This window comes from Vidua macroura, chromosome 25 (assembly GCF_024509145.1).
Source record: "Vidua macroura isolate BioBank_ID:100142 chromosome 25, ASM2450914v1, whole genome shotgun sequence".
Taxonomy (NCBI): Eukaryota; Metazoa; Chordata; class Aves; order Passeriformes; family Viduidae; genus Vidua; species Vidua macroura.
The window spans coordinates 4,659,452-4,674,589 of NC_071595.1; the positions used below are offsets into that span (position 1 = coordinate 4,659,452).

The 15,138-nt window shown below is 49.2% G+C and overlaps 1 protein-coding gene across 4 annotated transcripts; it reads right to left on the reverse strand.

The window, feature by feature from the left end:
• Window positions 1-58: 58 nt before the first annotated feature.
• On the reverse strand, window positions 59-15,112 carry INPP5B (inositol polyphosphate-5-phosphatase B). Of its 4 annotated transcripts, XR_008440614.1 has the most exons (23): window positions 14,837-15,112; window positions 14,530-14,609; window positions 14,042-14,139; window positions 13,663-13,692; window positions 13,082-13,192; window positions 10,248-10,341; window positions 9,164-9,334; window positions 8,341-8,442; window positions 7,852-7,966; window positions 7,133-7,249; window positions 6,604-6,791; window positions 5,980-6,091; window positions 5,734-5,843; window positions 4,721-4,856; window positions 4,116-4,226; window positions 3,322-3,484; window positions 2,933-3,168; window positions 2,629-2,742; window positions 2,227-2,311; window positions 1,768-1,895; window positions 1,372-1,483; window positions 1,048-1,145; window positions 403-488 (listed from the first exon to the last, which is right to left on the reverse strand). XR_008440614.1 is itself a non-coding variant. In XM_053998846.1 (22 exons), the coding sequence occupies exons 1-22, from the start codon at window positions 14,891-14,893 to the stop codon at window positions 367-369; spliced, it is 2,589 nt and encodes an 862-aa protein (XP_053854821.1). In that variant the 5' UTR covers window positions 14,894-15,111; the 3' UTR covers window positions 59-366. The 4 variants fall into 4 exon arrangements, 3 of the variants coding, with proteins under 3 accessions (XP_053854821.1, XP_053854820.1, XP_053854822.1); XM_053998846.1 differs by lacking the exon at window positions 1,048-1,145 and having other exon boundaries at window positions 59-488; window positions 10,248-10,338; window positions 14,837-15,111; XM_053998845.1 differs by lacking the exon at window positions 1,048-1,145 and having other exon boundaries at window positions 59-488; window positions 14,837-15,110.
• Window positions 15,113-15,138: the final 26 nt, after the last annotated feature.

Below are 15,138 nucleotides of genomic sequence, written 5' to 3' on the forward strand. Positions count from 1 at the left end.
CGGAGCACGGCGCCCCCTGGCGGCCGCGCGCGCCTCACGGCCCTCAGCGACACCGGGCGCAGGCCGCGAAAAGATCTTTTTATTTAAATAGCAGCGGCTTAAAAACTCCCGTCGTTGTAACAAGTTAAATAAAATACATTGTAAATATCAGCTCTCGTTGTTTTTTAACTCGTCTACATACAGCTTATTGGGAAACTTGATGTACTTTGCAGCATAATCAGCTGTCAACCTGCCTGATCTCCGCCTTCGAAAGCAACAGATTGTATAAAACACCGTGATATCAAAAAAAGTGCCAGTATAATGTACAAAAAAAAAAAAATTTACAGCAATTCAACGTCTACAAGTCAGATTAACCGCATCTGATATTCATGGTAAATCGTCTCTCAGGAGGAACTGGCGGATAAACTGCTGTGCTTTCCTCTTCGCGGCGATGTCAGGCGTGGCGTGGCCAGGAGGAGGTCGCAGCAGCAAGCCACCGAACACGCTGGCTGCAGGGAAAGCCACACGGGCACAGTGAGAGCAGCACACCAAGGGACCCCTGTGGGAACCCAGGACATCCCTCTGGCTGCCCTGGCTGGCTCAAGACCCTGGCAGGGGGCTCGGAGACCTTGGCACAAAGTCAAAAACACCTGTGGCTTCCATTTTAGCCCGTGGAAAAAACTGCCAACTCTGTATGAGGAATTACAAGCCACAAGGGTTTGGTAGTGTGGTAGTTGAATTAACACAGGGTGAAAAAGTAGAATTTTGGGGCTTTTAGACGAGGATTCAGGGGGTCAAGATGGAGGGATTTGGGCGTGTCCTGACCTTCTTCTCCTTGCCCTCCATGTCTTGGTGTAATGATGACACTTTTCTATTGGTTTAAGGTAGAGACACACTGTCCAACATAAATGATAGATATTGGCACGTTATTGTAAACATAGCATACGTAGTTTTTGGTATAAATTGTAACCACTGCTCTGAGGAGCAGACAGAATGCCATGGCCGACCTGCTGGACAGAGCTCAGCAGGTCAGAGAAAGAATGTTATAGATAAGGAAAAATAAACAACCTTGAGAAGCCGACCCTGCGCATTCAGACTCCTTCTTTGGCTGTGCGGGCTGGGAGACGCGGACTTTTACAATCTTGGGGTCATCCTGACACCCAGACCTGGAGAGACCCCAGGGTGAAGAGCCTGGCTTTGGAGTGAGGCAGGTAAAGCTGATAATCCGCACCTCTCTGGGCTGCTTTCCCAGACTCCTGCTTTTCTATGGGCTATTTTTTTATAATAAAAGGTTCAAAGCACTACAAGCCACCACGGTGCTCGGGTATGAAGGTGTTTTGTTGCCCTAACAGTGCCTCCCCTCTGAACAGAGCATTATTTTGCTGGCCTTACCAAGAATATTCACATCCAAATGGTTTTTCCCTGAGTTCTTCAGTAGCTCTCGTAGAAATGCCATCAGATATTCGAACACATTTTTATGGCACACTGGTAGGTCAGAGATAATCTGAGATGGGAAAAACACCAACATTCATACTGCAGACACAGCAATGCCTTCCAGCTGCACCTGCCCCCAAAACTCCCCAGTCTGCGGGTGCCAACAGCTCTTTATACCCTAAAAGCACCAGCTCCAGATCATTTCTATTAAGAGAGGATTACTGAGAGCAAAACCGGGTGACGGGTGTAGCAGAGGCCAGTTTGCCTACCCTCCCTCTGAACTGGTGTAGCAGAGGTCAGTTTGCCTGCCCTCCCCGTGGAACTGGAGCTGGTCCCTGGGGCAGCCGGCAGTACCTGGCAGCTCAGCCCGTAGTTGCTGGCGCTCTCCAGACAGGAGCTGTAGAACCTGCAGCAGATGACAGGCTCAGGAAGGCTCTCCAGAAACAGCAGCAGGGCCTCTGCCACTGAGTGGTTGCTGCCCACTGATCCAGTGGTTAAGGAAGAGCACAGCACAACCTAGGCTGGTCCTATTTCTGCTGAAACATGAATGAACTTGGGGTTGGGTGTCCCAGAACTCTGCCTACAGCTCACAGCTTTGGGTTAATCCCCTGGCCTCCAGACGAGCAGTTGCTGTTAGCAGCTGGGCACTTGTGTCATTCATTGCTCTCGCCAGACCTCAGCAGGGATGACACAGAGCCACGAGGAAATGCAGAGCTCAGGTACCCCGGGAGGAGAGACAGCAGCTTAAAAACCCCTCTCAGTTCTGGCACTCTGGCATAGTGAGCCTTCTTGGGCACCAGTCTAAAAGGATACAGAAAGTATCGTACATCCCCTTGTCCAAACAGTCTCGGATTTGCTCAAATTCAGATCTGAGGCCTGGCTGCTGAAACAGGTCCTCCTGCAAAGACAACCCTTTATCAGTCCAAGGAAAATAGAATAATTGTGGGTAAACAGAGCAATATCCTTAATAATCTGCCTGGAAAGTCTCTCCAAATTGGTGGTTATCACCCAAGTCTGCTTGATACCTGGACACTGCTGATATCTGGACACACAGACACGGTCACTAGCACCAAACAGTACAGCCTGGGGCATCAGGACCACTTATCTCCACAGCCTTTGGCCAAACATGACCAGCTTGTGGTGATTGCTGTTACCACTATCTTCTTCCAAACTTAACCCAATGCAAACATCTCATTTTGTGTTTCCAGTGCCAACCTGCTGGGAAGCGTTGCGATTCAAGTGATCCACCATCATCCACAGCTCTTTTGGGATGTCCAAAGGCTTTTCATCTTGGGCAGGATCATCACTCATGTCTACTGGCATCAGGGTCTGAGGGAGGGCAGCGTGGGCAGGAGGGAGACAAACAAAAGGTAGCTAGCCAAGTTCTTATTCAACTCGGTAAAAATACTTCACAAAGCTTACACCTGAGAATTGAGACTTCTTAATAAAAACAGGCAGGCCTTAGCATCTAGTTTTAATGCTCTTGTGTGTTTGGAAGGGAATCTTGTCTTGAACTCACAAGTCTCCGAATGGATTCTGCTGACATGTCCTGGATTGGTTCCCTCATGTAACACAGTGTATGGATGGGAGACCCAAAGCAACTTGGCAAATAGTTGCCTGTTACGGATAGAAAATAATCCTTCCCTCTGATAAGATGCAAGACTAAGATATCTTCAAGTTTTTCCTCTCCACAGTTTAAGCGAGTAGCTGTTGATTTATTAACAAACACCTCCAGCTCAACTGTGATCTCAGCATCTGCCAGAAGATGATAAAAAACCCAGTCTCAGTTACAACCAGTATTAAACCAAGAGCCTGCAAACAGGCACAGCACTCTCAGAAGTGCAGAGGAAACTAAGCCAGAAGGGGACAATATCAGCTCATTAACATGAGACAAAAGGAGGAGCTCACCTGAGAGCAAGAAGCCCTTACTGGGATTAGCAATCAGCCACTCCTTGCAGTAGGTTTTCTCATCTGGTTTGCTGATAAATTCGAACTGGCAGGGCACTTGGCCATTGCGGATTGTAAACCGCTCTACCTGCAGCTGCATGTATTTAACATCCTCAAAATGGATCTAGGAACAAATGTCAGTCAACACCATCAGCCCATTCCACCTTGCTGAGCAGTAATTCCTACTCTGTGGTTTAATTATTAAGCAGCAAGACAACTAGATTAACCCCTTGCTGCCACCCCCGTCTCCTCCAGGACTGCACAGGATCACACGCACATACTCTGAAAGCCAAAGTCCTTTCTGTCAGGGGCCCTTTAAAACAAATGCTGCCCTCAAATAACTACAATAAAATTGAGAATGAGATAGCTGTGGCCTCAAATGTCTCCTGGGCTTATCTTTATAGTCCCAACACACAAAGCAAATGCTGGTTTGTGACATTCTCCAGACCCTTACAATTTTACATTTTATGTTTGAAAGCACAAGTCAGAGCAAGGGTCACAAACCACTTTTTTACTTTCTCTCTTCACACCTCATGGAGTTACACACTTTGTGTTTCAGCCTTGGACTGTGAATGGAATTCACGAGCATCTAAATAGGAGCAAAGATTTCCTAGGGCTTGTAAACACAGAGCAACTGGAAGTCAAAATATTCTACTTTTTGTAACCAGACCCAAGGTCTAGGATCCATCTTCTACTGCTGGAGTCTAGGGTTGCTCAGTTCCTTCAGGGAGTGCTGGCACATGACCATGCCCTACCTCTCTGCGGGACAGTGTCACCGAGGGAATGTTGGCATTCTCCAGCTTATCCAGGGAGCGCACTATTTCCTCAAAGGCTTTTCGGTAGAGCTCTTCATTCACAACCTTCACCTGAAAAGGACACACACTGGACCAGCTAGCACTGACTGTGCCCCTGCAGGACAGCTGGAACACAGCTGCAAACATGTAATTTGATTTTAGCAGCACACTAGGGTATACAACACAGGGAATGGGCAGAGCTGTTTGGAGCACTAATCTCCAAGATCTTCTCATGATCCAACTATATAACCTTGCCATAACTAACAAGAGTCACTCAGCCAGTACTAAATCAACCTTTTTTTTCCCCTCAGAATAAATAAGAAGTTTGACAAGACACTACTGTGTTCCCAAAGAACACTGACAGATATTCAGGCCTTGTCCAGCTTAACTGCAGTATCATTTACACAGCCCTTGCTTAGTGTGGTCAACAATCCCATCTCCACATCTGATCCAGCCCACCTTTCAAGCCATTGTTCTCTGCGGATGCCATAAAAGCAGGAGAGAGAAATCAGCACCCAGGGAAATGAGGTCAGCAGACTTACTTCATCCAGCACTGACATACTTACCCCAACATCAAACACAGAGCTCACTGGCTTGTGGTCACTGAGCTTCAGAGCCATGTGGCTGCGATAGCTCAGCTGGGCAATGTTCTGCCCTTTCCAGAGTATCCGATCGCACCACGCTGGAACACGACACTTCTCACTAAAACAGAGGGCAAAAATCACCATTTCCAGGCACGGTGCAGATGCAGTAACAACACAGGGCAGCACACTGCTCACCCAGAGATTAGGCTTTCTTGCCATGGCCTGGAGCTCATTCTCTATCAAAGTGGTATTTTTAACAGTTTCTTCACATAGATATAAAAAGTTTGAGTGTCTACTATAAGGTATCTCTAGCTCATGCTTTACTTCTTTCTTCTTCAAAGGTGCAAGATACAATTAACATACAAAGCAATACTCAGGTATTTTTGACCATGAGAGACATAAAAAATAAAAACTCAGGCTCTACATTTAAAGTTTGCATTTATTGTTTTCAATGACAGCTGCACAGATTTAATTTCTGCACTTGCAGCTGAAGTTCCTGGTTTGCTGAGACTAGAGGAGCTGCTCTGTCTATAGAGCATTACAAGAAGGATGGTTCTCACAGGCTTTTGAAGAACAGCACAGTTGACTCCACATCAACCCTGGCTGGTCTCACCTGAGCAGGTACAGGAGAGATCAGCAAAACTGAGATCCTAATAGTTTTGCTTGGGGAAAAAACAACAAACTAGACAAAAAGAATTAAACTAGCTAAAAAGATTCATTAACTTTTTAAATGAATCACCTCTAAGAGGAAGCCTAATAGGATTATTACTGGAAAAAAATATTAGGAGTATCTGACAAATAGCTGTGGGAGAAAAACAATGTAAATAGATGTAAACAGGAGATGAATTTTGGAGCAAAGAGAGAGAACCAGAAATAATCTCAGAACTGTTCCAATCTACAGCCATTAGACCTGCCATATTTTTTAGCCTTGTTTTTACTTCCTTCAGTGATAACATCAGCCATTTGTAGCATCACATCTGAGACAATCACTCTACCTTGTGTCCCAGTCATCACAGCCAGCATCATACTTGTATGTTGGCTGGAAAGAGATCTCTCCTTCTGTGAAGCCTTCAAAGGCTGCATTTGCCTTCATTTGCCTCTTCAGCTACAAAAGAAGAAAAGATGAAAAGCGTAATTTTAGATAATCTCAAGCACAAAAGGAAGACACTGAGTACAGAAAAGACCAAGGAATTGTGTGGTTTGTACTGAGCACCATGTGCAGATAGGTGAGACATCAATACCTGGTCATACTGGCAAAGCTCTAGAAATGCTTTCTCCTCTACAAGCTGCTTCACTTTTGCCACATCCAGTTCCTCCAGACGATAGTTGAGGTCCCCCAGCCACAGGATCACACTGAAAGAGAACATACACCACAATGTGCAGAGACCTGAAGCTGCCCCAGAGTGCAGCTGGCCATGGACAGCAGCTCCACTCTGCAGCTCCGGGGCTCTCCCCATCACAACCCCTCTGCTGAGCTGCTCTCATCAGGAATAACAACAGTGGAAACTTAAAAAACCTTTCCCATTTTTGCCATTATTAATCACTATTCTGCATGTTTGTCACTATCCCTTAATGACTGGTGCTGTTACTGTTCCACGGTGACTGAATTCCACAGCTGGGGAAGTCAGTGCTTATTTCTGCCCCATCCCCACTCCAGGCTTGAGAATAAAACAAGGCTTGGGAGAGCATAAGGTGACAAGGGACCTGTCAGAACTGTGTGGGTGAGCCCTGTCCAAACCAAGTAAAGCTTTTCTGGCCCCTCCAGCTGCCGTTTATGCCACTGGCCCCCCTCCTCACCCCCCAGTACATTCACAGAGTGCTCCCTTGCACATGCCATGATTCCCACAGCCAGATGAGAAGCATACTCATGTTTGCCAATAGTGAGAGGGGGCAAATTTGGATCCAACTGGCAGAACTGCATCCGAGAGCAGATGTCTTTGAAGTCCTGGTTCCTCCGCTCGTATTCCTCCGTGTGAGCTGCGAGGTGAGAATTCACAATGCACACACTGGTGTTGTGGAATTTAAACCTGATGGCAACACCACCTTTGTTACCCTGAAAGAGAAAGACAAAGACATTGGTCAGAAGCTTTTACACTGCAGACGAGTTACAAGCAGTGGACAAGTACACTGCAGACGAGTTACTAGCAGTGGACAAGCCAGAAGACTTTGAGACAGAGTGTTTAATTTCCAGAGGAAGGAACAGGCTGAAAATCCTAATTAGTGATTACTGCTTTGAACATTGGTGCACACCTGGCAGCTCCCTCTCGCAGTGCCCTGAGCTGGCATGGGGATAGGACTATGTGCTTCCAGAGGCAGCCCTTAGCTGGAGGAATAATCCAAGGAGGGGGGCTCTTCTAAATCTCACCCCTTCTCATGCACATTTGCCATTCTTACCATCCTCCCCATGATTCCAGTTCCCACAGTCTCAACTTCCACCTCAGAGATGTTCAGAGCGAGTTCTGCCTTCACATACAACAGGAGCATGATCCCCACCAGCCGCACAAGTTTCACCTGAAAAACAGACCCTGGTCCATTCAATGCTGTAATGGAAGAGGTTTGCTGAGAGAAGGCACATCCATCCATAACATGGGTCACCAAAGAGGAAGTTTCAGGATCATCCAGTGCACCAGCAGGGCTCACAGTGCACAGGCCCCCAGCAGCACAGCCCAGGAAGGAGCTGGGAGCAACATCAGTGAAGGAAGTTGAAGCCCAAAGCCAGAGCTACAGCACAGACATAGGCTCATGAAAGGAAATTCCCTTGAACAACAGAGACAAGAGATGAAGTAGACCTATGGAGCAGGAGCTCAAACAAAAGCAGTATTCCTACCAAAACACCTTCACAATTCATTGCACCGTACATTGTAGGCAGACATAAAAGAAGGTACAGAACTTTCTATTCTCCTTCGCCAGGACAGCAGGAGCTCCCTGTAAGTGGGGAAGCCAGGCTCTGTTTCCCATCCTGCCCCTGCCTCAGCACTCTGCACAGAAACAGCACCTATAGAACCTGCACAGCCTCTGAAGGCACAGCCATTGAGAACAAGAGAAAGCAAAGGGAAAAGAGAGCCAAGTGGAAAATGATTCCACACTCAAACCTCCCCAAAAGCCACATTTACCTTTGCATATTTGGCATCTGGGTGAAGACTATCAGTTACAGCTTTAAACCATTCTTCTTCCTTCGGTGTGTCATTGAAAAAGAAGGCTTCTTTAGTCAGATCAAGCTCCTGGAAACTGTGTTAGAGGAAGGAACCCATGGATGCATGCACTTGTTTATAGCTCTCCACCCCCTTTTCTGGGAAAGAACTAAATCAGCTTATACTCACTAAATATATAACTGAAAACTCAAATTCAGTTTTGCTAATCGTAGATGTATGTCAAATGTAAAGCTAAATTACTGTCATTATTACATCAGATGGCATTAAGAATCTTGTAACGCTGAGAGGCCAAACCCTACCAGACCAACAACCCTTACACACCCACCCTGGAGCTGTGCATGCACTACACCAGTGCCAACATTCCTGTGGTGTCCTGGCTGAACTCCTGTGGGTGACAGAGCCTCCTGCACAGCCCAGGTTTATGAGGATGGGCCAGGGACAGACACTCACCCCACACAGTAAATGTCTGGAGGCTCAGCATCACACCTCAGCCAAGGCTGGAGGCTCTCCGTGGGCGACTGACCATTCACGTTGTATGTCCCCACAAAGACCCTGCAAAGACAGTGACAGAACCCCAAAGCTGCAAACTGCAGAGCCCAGGAAACAGCACTGCTATTAGCCAGGTAAATAATGCTCTATATAACTAACGTGTTGCCAGGGAAAATTAAGAAAGGTGACAAAGTTTAAACCCCTAGAATTATTTAACTACAGCTGCACCTTTACAGATGCATTTTTACATTTTTTACATTGTTACACACAGATACAAAGTGTTAAAGAAAAAACAAAAATAAGGCTGTAGCTGTGCAGTAGCAGCTTGAAATGATAAATTCACAGAATGAGATGCATAAAACAATTTCAAACACTGCAAAGTTTTGGTCCTAATTATATATTTCACTCAAACTATTTCTTATGAGCTTATTGGAGCAACTACATGGATAAGCAGTGGGCAGAAATGGAGAGGGAGAAGGCTGGAGTGCACAGAGTTGATGCATTTCCAGACACTGTCTAAAATAAACACAGAAAAAAAGTGATTTCAAAAAGGGCATTTCCTCCACAAGAACCATGAGGAAAGTCTTGACAGAGACACGAATGAAATTCTGCTTTGCTCATGTCTAAACGTGGAAAGAGAACTGTTCTGGAAAGTATGGATCATGCTTTTCTACAGAATTTTCTGTTTGTGGGGACACAGGATGAAATAACACATGAGTTATTCTGACAGTCTATGCTAAGTTACAGCCCACAAAAGTAAGTTCTTCTCAGGAATGATCATCACCTGTAGTTCTGGATGTGTGTGTAGGAGTCCTCCATTTGTACAAGCTGAGATTTAACAATAGTATCTCTGAGTCCAAACTTTGGTTCTGATAAGATTGAGGCCTTGTTGGAAGCCATGACACGGGAGGCCCGAACCTGTTCAGTTCTCACTTCAGGCTTGAGTTTGTTTTGCCTGCAAATGAAAGCAAAACCACAGATGAAGCCCAGGTTATCCCCATAGCCTAACTAGCACCACCTATTTCTGCCACCAAGGCCTTAATTCACATTTTTCTGTCTGTTCACTAAATACAGATAACATTTGGGATAAGCCAAGAAGACTGAAAAGAGCATTTCTCAGCAGGGTTGAGATCTCCAGACAAAACCAGTTTAACTAACTAAAATAACAAATGGTTTTCACCATCCTGGTGCAGCCTGTTGTTGCAGAGCAGGCCTTACTCACACCTGGAAAATGATACAAAACCTGTACATCTTCCCTGCTTACTGGAGCAAGGAGAGGGAAATCTCATCTCCCTCCGCCTCAGCCAGAGAATGAAGCAATGTGTTTGTTTATAAAACCTTTTGATGGAAATATTCCAATTCTGGCCAGAGTGGGTGGAGGTAGAGGTGGTTTTACTTTGTGTCTACTGGCTCTGCAAACTCCTTTTGCAAAGGAATAATGCCACAGCTTGGGAATTCCCACCAGCAACTGGATGGTATAAATTTAAGGCCAGCAACCTGCATACCAGTGCCAAGGACAGCGCACAGACAGACTCTGAAGGATTTGCATCAGGGTCCACAAAGTCCTGGGAACTGGAAAATGAAACTGTAACATTTTAAGAGTGTATCTATGAGACACAGTGGCTTTAAGCCAAAGCTCTCTGAATTCAAAATAAACAATGCTAGCAGGTCCTGTCCCACTAAACAGCCAAAATATGCCCAAATAGGGAGGATTGTAGGGAGAGGGATGGAATGAAATTTCCACTAATGTTTTGACAGCATGCTTATGCTGAACTTTTTTCTCTCTTAACTAGAACCTGCAAATTCTCATCTCAAAAAGTTGCCAGCTTCTACTCTAGACTCTAGAGCCCCCACCTCTGTGCACTGACCTGGGAGTGCTTCTATCAGTGCTGTCATGGCTGGAGCTCTGACTGACTGCAGCTTTTTTCCCATTCTGTTTGACACCTTCAGAGCCAACTGCTTCTGGGGAAAAAAAAAAAAAAACAACCATAAAAAAGTTTCACTTTAAACACAAAGTGTTCTTCCATTTATCAACATGCTTATGTAAACACTGGCAAAAATCTGTGGGCAGAAAATAATTTAGATTTGTGTGGAAAAACAAAGTACCCCACAGTCTCTCTTTCAGCTATCTGAGAGATTTAGCTTACTCTGACCCAAGTGTTGTGTGATGATGCAGCTTCCCCTGCAGAGGAAGAAATGACAGGAGCCACAGAGAGCAGCACTGTCCTCTGTGGGAGCACTTGCTGCTGGCTCTCCTTTACAGCTAAGCTGAAGCAGTACTTAGCAGCACAAAATCCAGGGCTTTACCCCAGGAATCTGAAAAATTTATGTTAATAGTAGATTTTTCCTTTCTGAAGCAAGACAGGAAATACAAAGAAAGGGGGGGGGGGGGGGGAAGGGGAAACAAACAAACCTCACAGTACCATTTAAAGGCTTTCTACCTATCTGCAAATACCCAGCAAGGCACAGGTGTCAAGACACCTTGAGGGCCACAAAGAGCCACACCAGGGACCCACTGAACCTCAGAAGAAACATCTGCCTCAGTGCAAACTGCACATTCCTAAAACAGTAACAGGGCTGCTAGCGCACCAATCGAACTAACCACAGGAGTGACACTAAACACTTCACACTACCTTAGCAAAATTTGACCAGTCTTTCAGCATTTTGTTTCAGTTACAACATTCTGCTCCTACAAGCTGCAAAATAACAGTTCAAAAAGAGGATTCTGGGGGAGGTCTCTGTGTTTAAGATGCAAGACTTAAAATCATGCTCCTTAGCACAAAAATCTAATGATGATGCAGAAATTGTTAAGACTGTTGGGTTCTAGGCATTCAGCGGAGCTTCTCCTCCAGTAAACACAACTCAGAAAAAATTAAGATGCTATTGCTGTCACAGAACATTCTGCAGAACACGAGCACCAAACAGAAATAAAACTTGCAGTACTTCACCTAGGCCCTCGGGATACAAACCAGATGACAAGAAGTGGCCAAATTCTCAGCCTGGATAACCTCTTCTGCCCAAGAGCCTTCTGAGAATAGACTGTGTAAGAGGATTTATCAGAGCTTGGCTGCAGAAGAGCACATGACAGAAACCTCACTGCAGAAGAGCACAGCTCAAGTCAAGCAGAATTGACCAGGAGCACACAGAGATGCACTGGGAAGTGTGGACCCAGGGACTTGGGACACAGCAGTTTCTCCATGGGCATTGAGAACTCAATTACTGCTCCTTGGAACCTCTGCAAGCTACCCCACTAACAACCATGCAACATCCCTTGAGAGTGAGTGACAGGAACCAACCTGAACCTTCACCTCAATGGACAGTGGTTACTTTTGTGCCAAGAAAAGAGCAGATTCCCAGGCTTTATTACCTACATGGGTCCATGCCACTCGCCAGTGTGCAGAAGGCATGACTGCAGAATGGAAAGATGTGTGAGCCTGCTGCTGTCACAACTGCTACCTGATCCAAAGATCAGAATTACACATCACACCTTGCATTCTAACCTCATGGGCAGAAATCAGCTTTAGGTAGGATTCTCCTAAGAAAGAGATTAGCTTTGGAAAAGGGCTGTTTCCTTAGATATGTCTATATCTAGTCACAGATTTCTGTAGCCAGAGGGATCTACATGGTAGCACTCTGAAGTGGAATAATGACTTTGTTCGATAATTGAACTGAGCACAGAAATACAGAGCAACATGCAGATCACAGAAGCTCTCAATTGCACAGGATTTGCAGTTAAATGAGATCCAAGCAGTAATAAAGGCATTAATGTTAAAAATGTGCAGTGACATTACAGAACAGCAGCAAAATGTGTCATATCTCCTGGATAAACATGCTTAGCGTCCAAAGGGGAGAATTAAATTAGCCTTCATGCAACGAGAGCAGCCCAGCCTAAACGCAGCAGGGTACAGCAAACCGCCAACATTCAGGTTTTGAACCCCACACTGACTTACAGGAATTGCTTTAGCTCTGAAACTTCTCACACGTGCGCTCTGCAAAGCGGGAAACGCCACCGAGCACCGGGAGCGGCGGAGCCAGCGGAGGAGGCGCCGGAAGAGCGCGGCCCCTCCGGCGGAAGCGACCCGGGCGCACAGGGCGGGCACCGGGCGGCAAAGGCAGCGGAGCCCCGGCGGCCAGCACCCGGCAGCAGCTTCGCGCCCGCTGCCCGCCACGGAGCGGCCCCGGAGCTGCCCCGGCGCCTCCCGGCCCCGGCGGAGCTCCGGCAGCGCCGGCCGGGCGCTCAGCCCTGCCCCGGCCTCGCCTCGCCGGACAGGCGCCGGCCGGGCAGCGCGGCCCCCCCGCCCACCCCGGCGGGTCCCCGCGCTCACCTCGGCGGGGCCGCCCGCCCGCGGACATCGCCGCAGCTCGGCGCCACGGCCGCCCCGGCCCCGGCCCGGCCCGGCCCGGCCCCAGCGCCCGTCCCAGCCCGCCCCGATCCGCCCCCGGGAGCCGCAGCGCCGCGCCCGCTCGGCCTGGGGCCGGCGGAGCAGCCGCTGCCTGCGGCACGGAGCACCCGCCTCTGCCTCCCGAAACACCGAGCATCGCTGCCTGACGGCGGGGAATGGCCACCCACGGCAGTGCTGAGTGAGTTTCGGCAGGGAGAGGCCAGCGCCGCTCCTCCACACGCGGGACGGACGGGCAGAGCAAGAGCTGCACCGCCAGACCCGAGGGTGACCCGACACATCCGCACGCAGGGAGCTCGTACCTGCGCTGCACCTGCTGACCTCCTGCAGGAACGTGCGCGTGTGGGAGCCGAAAGGTAGCTGCACTGTCAGCCGATCGTCTGCTGAGCTGATCTGGACAGTCACGTCCGAGCCTGCGGACATCGGGAGAAAGAGCTCCTGTGGGTCATGCTGACAAACGTTCACAGACTGAGCTGTCTCCGCTCTACAACGGTGGCTGTGCACATGCAGCCCTTGGCAACATCTCCCCATGCATTCTTACCACGCTCCTTTCTAAAGTTTTACATGAGAATGCGACTTAAAATATAAAAATAATTTATAAAATTTTTATTCTGCTTGTTCAGGGACAATAATTAATCTTCCAGCAGCAGTTTAAAAACATATGGAGAATTAGTTCCCTTGGTTGAATGGGGCTGGCAATGCTCATTAGCAGCAGGTAACAATGGCCAACAGCATGGCAACTGCCCCAGGAGCCACAGGGCACAACCCCTCCCCAGTCAAATCCCGTGGGACCAAGAAGCCCCCAGTCCTGCCCCGCTGCATGCAGCTGGCCCAGGGCCCAGAGCACCCGTAATGCAGGCACTAAAGCAACCACAGGACTCACCAATGACATGAAGGTCACTGTCAAGTACAACTGCAAAAGTAAGACAAAGTTCAGTTGAAAGCTAAAGCAACAGATTTGCAGACCACGCTGATCCTTCTCCAAACTCCAAATGTTCCCTGCGGGAACAGAGGCAGGCAGAACAAACCTGCTGGGCAGGGGCTGTGGCTGGGGCCTGGTGGGACACAGGTACTCCAGTCCTCACAGGGCCCTGCCAGAAATGCCACGTGGTGCACAAGTTTCACCAAAGATAACAAACTTGAAAAATGTGAAGGCAGAACAGATTGCAAATTTCAGGAAGCAGGACAGCAGAATATGGGCACCAAACCCCTTCATCCCATTCTTTGGAACTGGCCACTGAGCCACCACAGTGTGTCAGTACCTTCTTCCACTGCAAACCCATCTGTGATGGGGATCACTCTCTCCAGCCAGACGTCCTCAGCTGTGATGGCCATCCGCCGGTGAGTGTATACATATATCCTGCAAGCACAGAGCAGACATGGAGGCAAAGCCTCCTCAGTTCTGGCATGTCTGCAGACAGACAAGCACAGACCCCATCCCACCCAGCTGCACCTGCTCGCACAGCCTCATGCAAATCCCAAAGTAACTCCTCAATCAAGTGCCCACCCCATCACTTAAATAATGTGTTCACATAAGCGGCAGAGCAGAGCAGCTCATAGGCCTGGGGCTTCTCACTGACCACCCATAATAACAAGGCACCACGCCTTCAAACTGCTGCCCTACAGGACTGCACGCTGGTGGAAAGCCCTTGGGATGGGAGGGGGTTCTCAGGTGGCCGTGGAGGCTCCTGAGGGACCCGCAGAGTTCTCTCGGCCGCTCTCCTCGCCCGCCCCGCGCTCCGGTACCCACGCGTGCTGCCCGCGGCACTCCACCAGGCCCAGCAGCCGACTCTCCACGCTGTCCCCGGACGGCAGGAGGCCCTGCACCGCCTGCGGCCGCGGGTCAAGGAGCCGTGGGACAGCGGCAGGAGCGGGGACGCGGCGGACGGAACGAAGATCGGTGCGGGGGATCGGCGGGAGGGAGCGCGGACGGAGCGGAGGGAGCGCGGCGGGGACAGCGGGAGGGAGCAGCGGCAGCAAACAGGAGGGAGGGGACGGGGACAGCCCGGAGATGGGAGCGCGGCGGCACCGCGACACCGGGGCCGATCAAAGGATACGATCCGGCAGGTCGCACCCGCCGCTAGGCTCTCCTGGATGGCGACCGACTGGTCCATGTCCGCCCCGGCAGCGCTGCCCGGGGCCGGGACAGGAGGCTCTCCCGGCGGCTGCGCGCTCAGGGCGGCTGTCGCAACGCGATGAGCGCGGCGGCCGCGGCTTCCCCCAGTGGGGCCGCCCCCGCTGCCGCTCCGTTATCGCTTCGCTCCGCTCCGGGAGCGGCCGGAAATAACGGGACAGGAATCAGCGGTGGGAGCGGTCTGGCTCGGCAGGGGCGGCGGCCGAGCGGACAGTGCACGGCGGG

What these genes read in the sequence shown, in the direction of transcription:
- INPP5B (XM_053998845.1), bottom strand. Translation starts at nt 14,893, where the DNA reads ATGGACCAGTCGGTCGCCATCCAGGAGAGCCTAGCGGCGGGTGCGACC. An exon ending in TGTGATGACTGGGACACAAG is followed by an intron (nt 4,857 to 5,733) that starts GTAGAGTGATTG and finishes CCTCTGTTTTAG; the next exon opens with TGAGAAGTGTCGTGTTCCAG. An exon ending in TGACACTGTCCCGCAGAGAG is followed by an intron (nt 3,485 to 4,115) that starts GTAGGGCATGGT and finishes ATTTGTTCCTAG; the next exon opens with ATCCATTTTGAGGATGTTAA.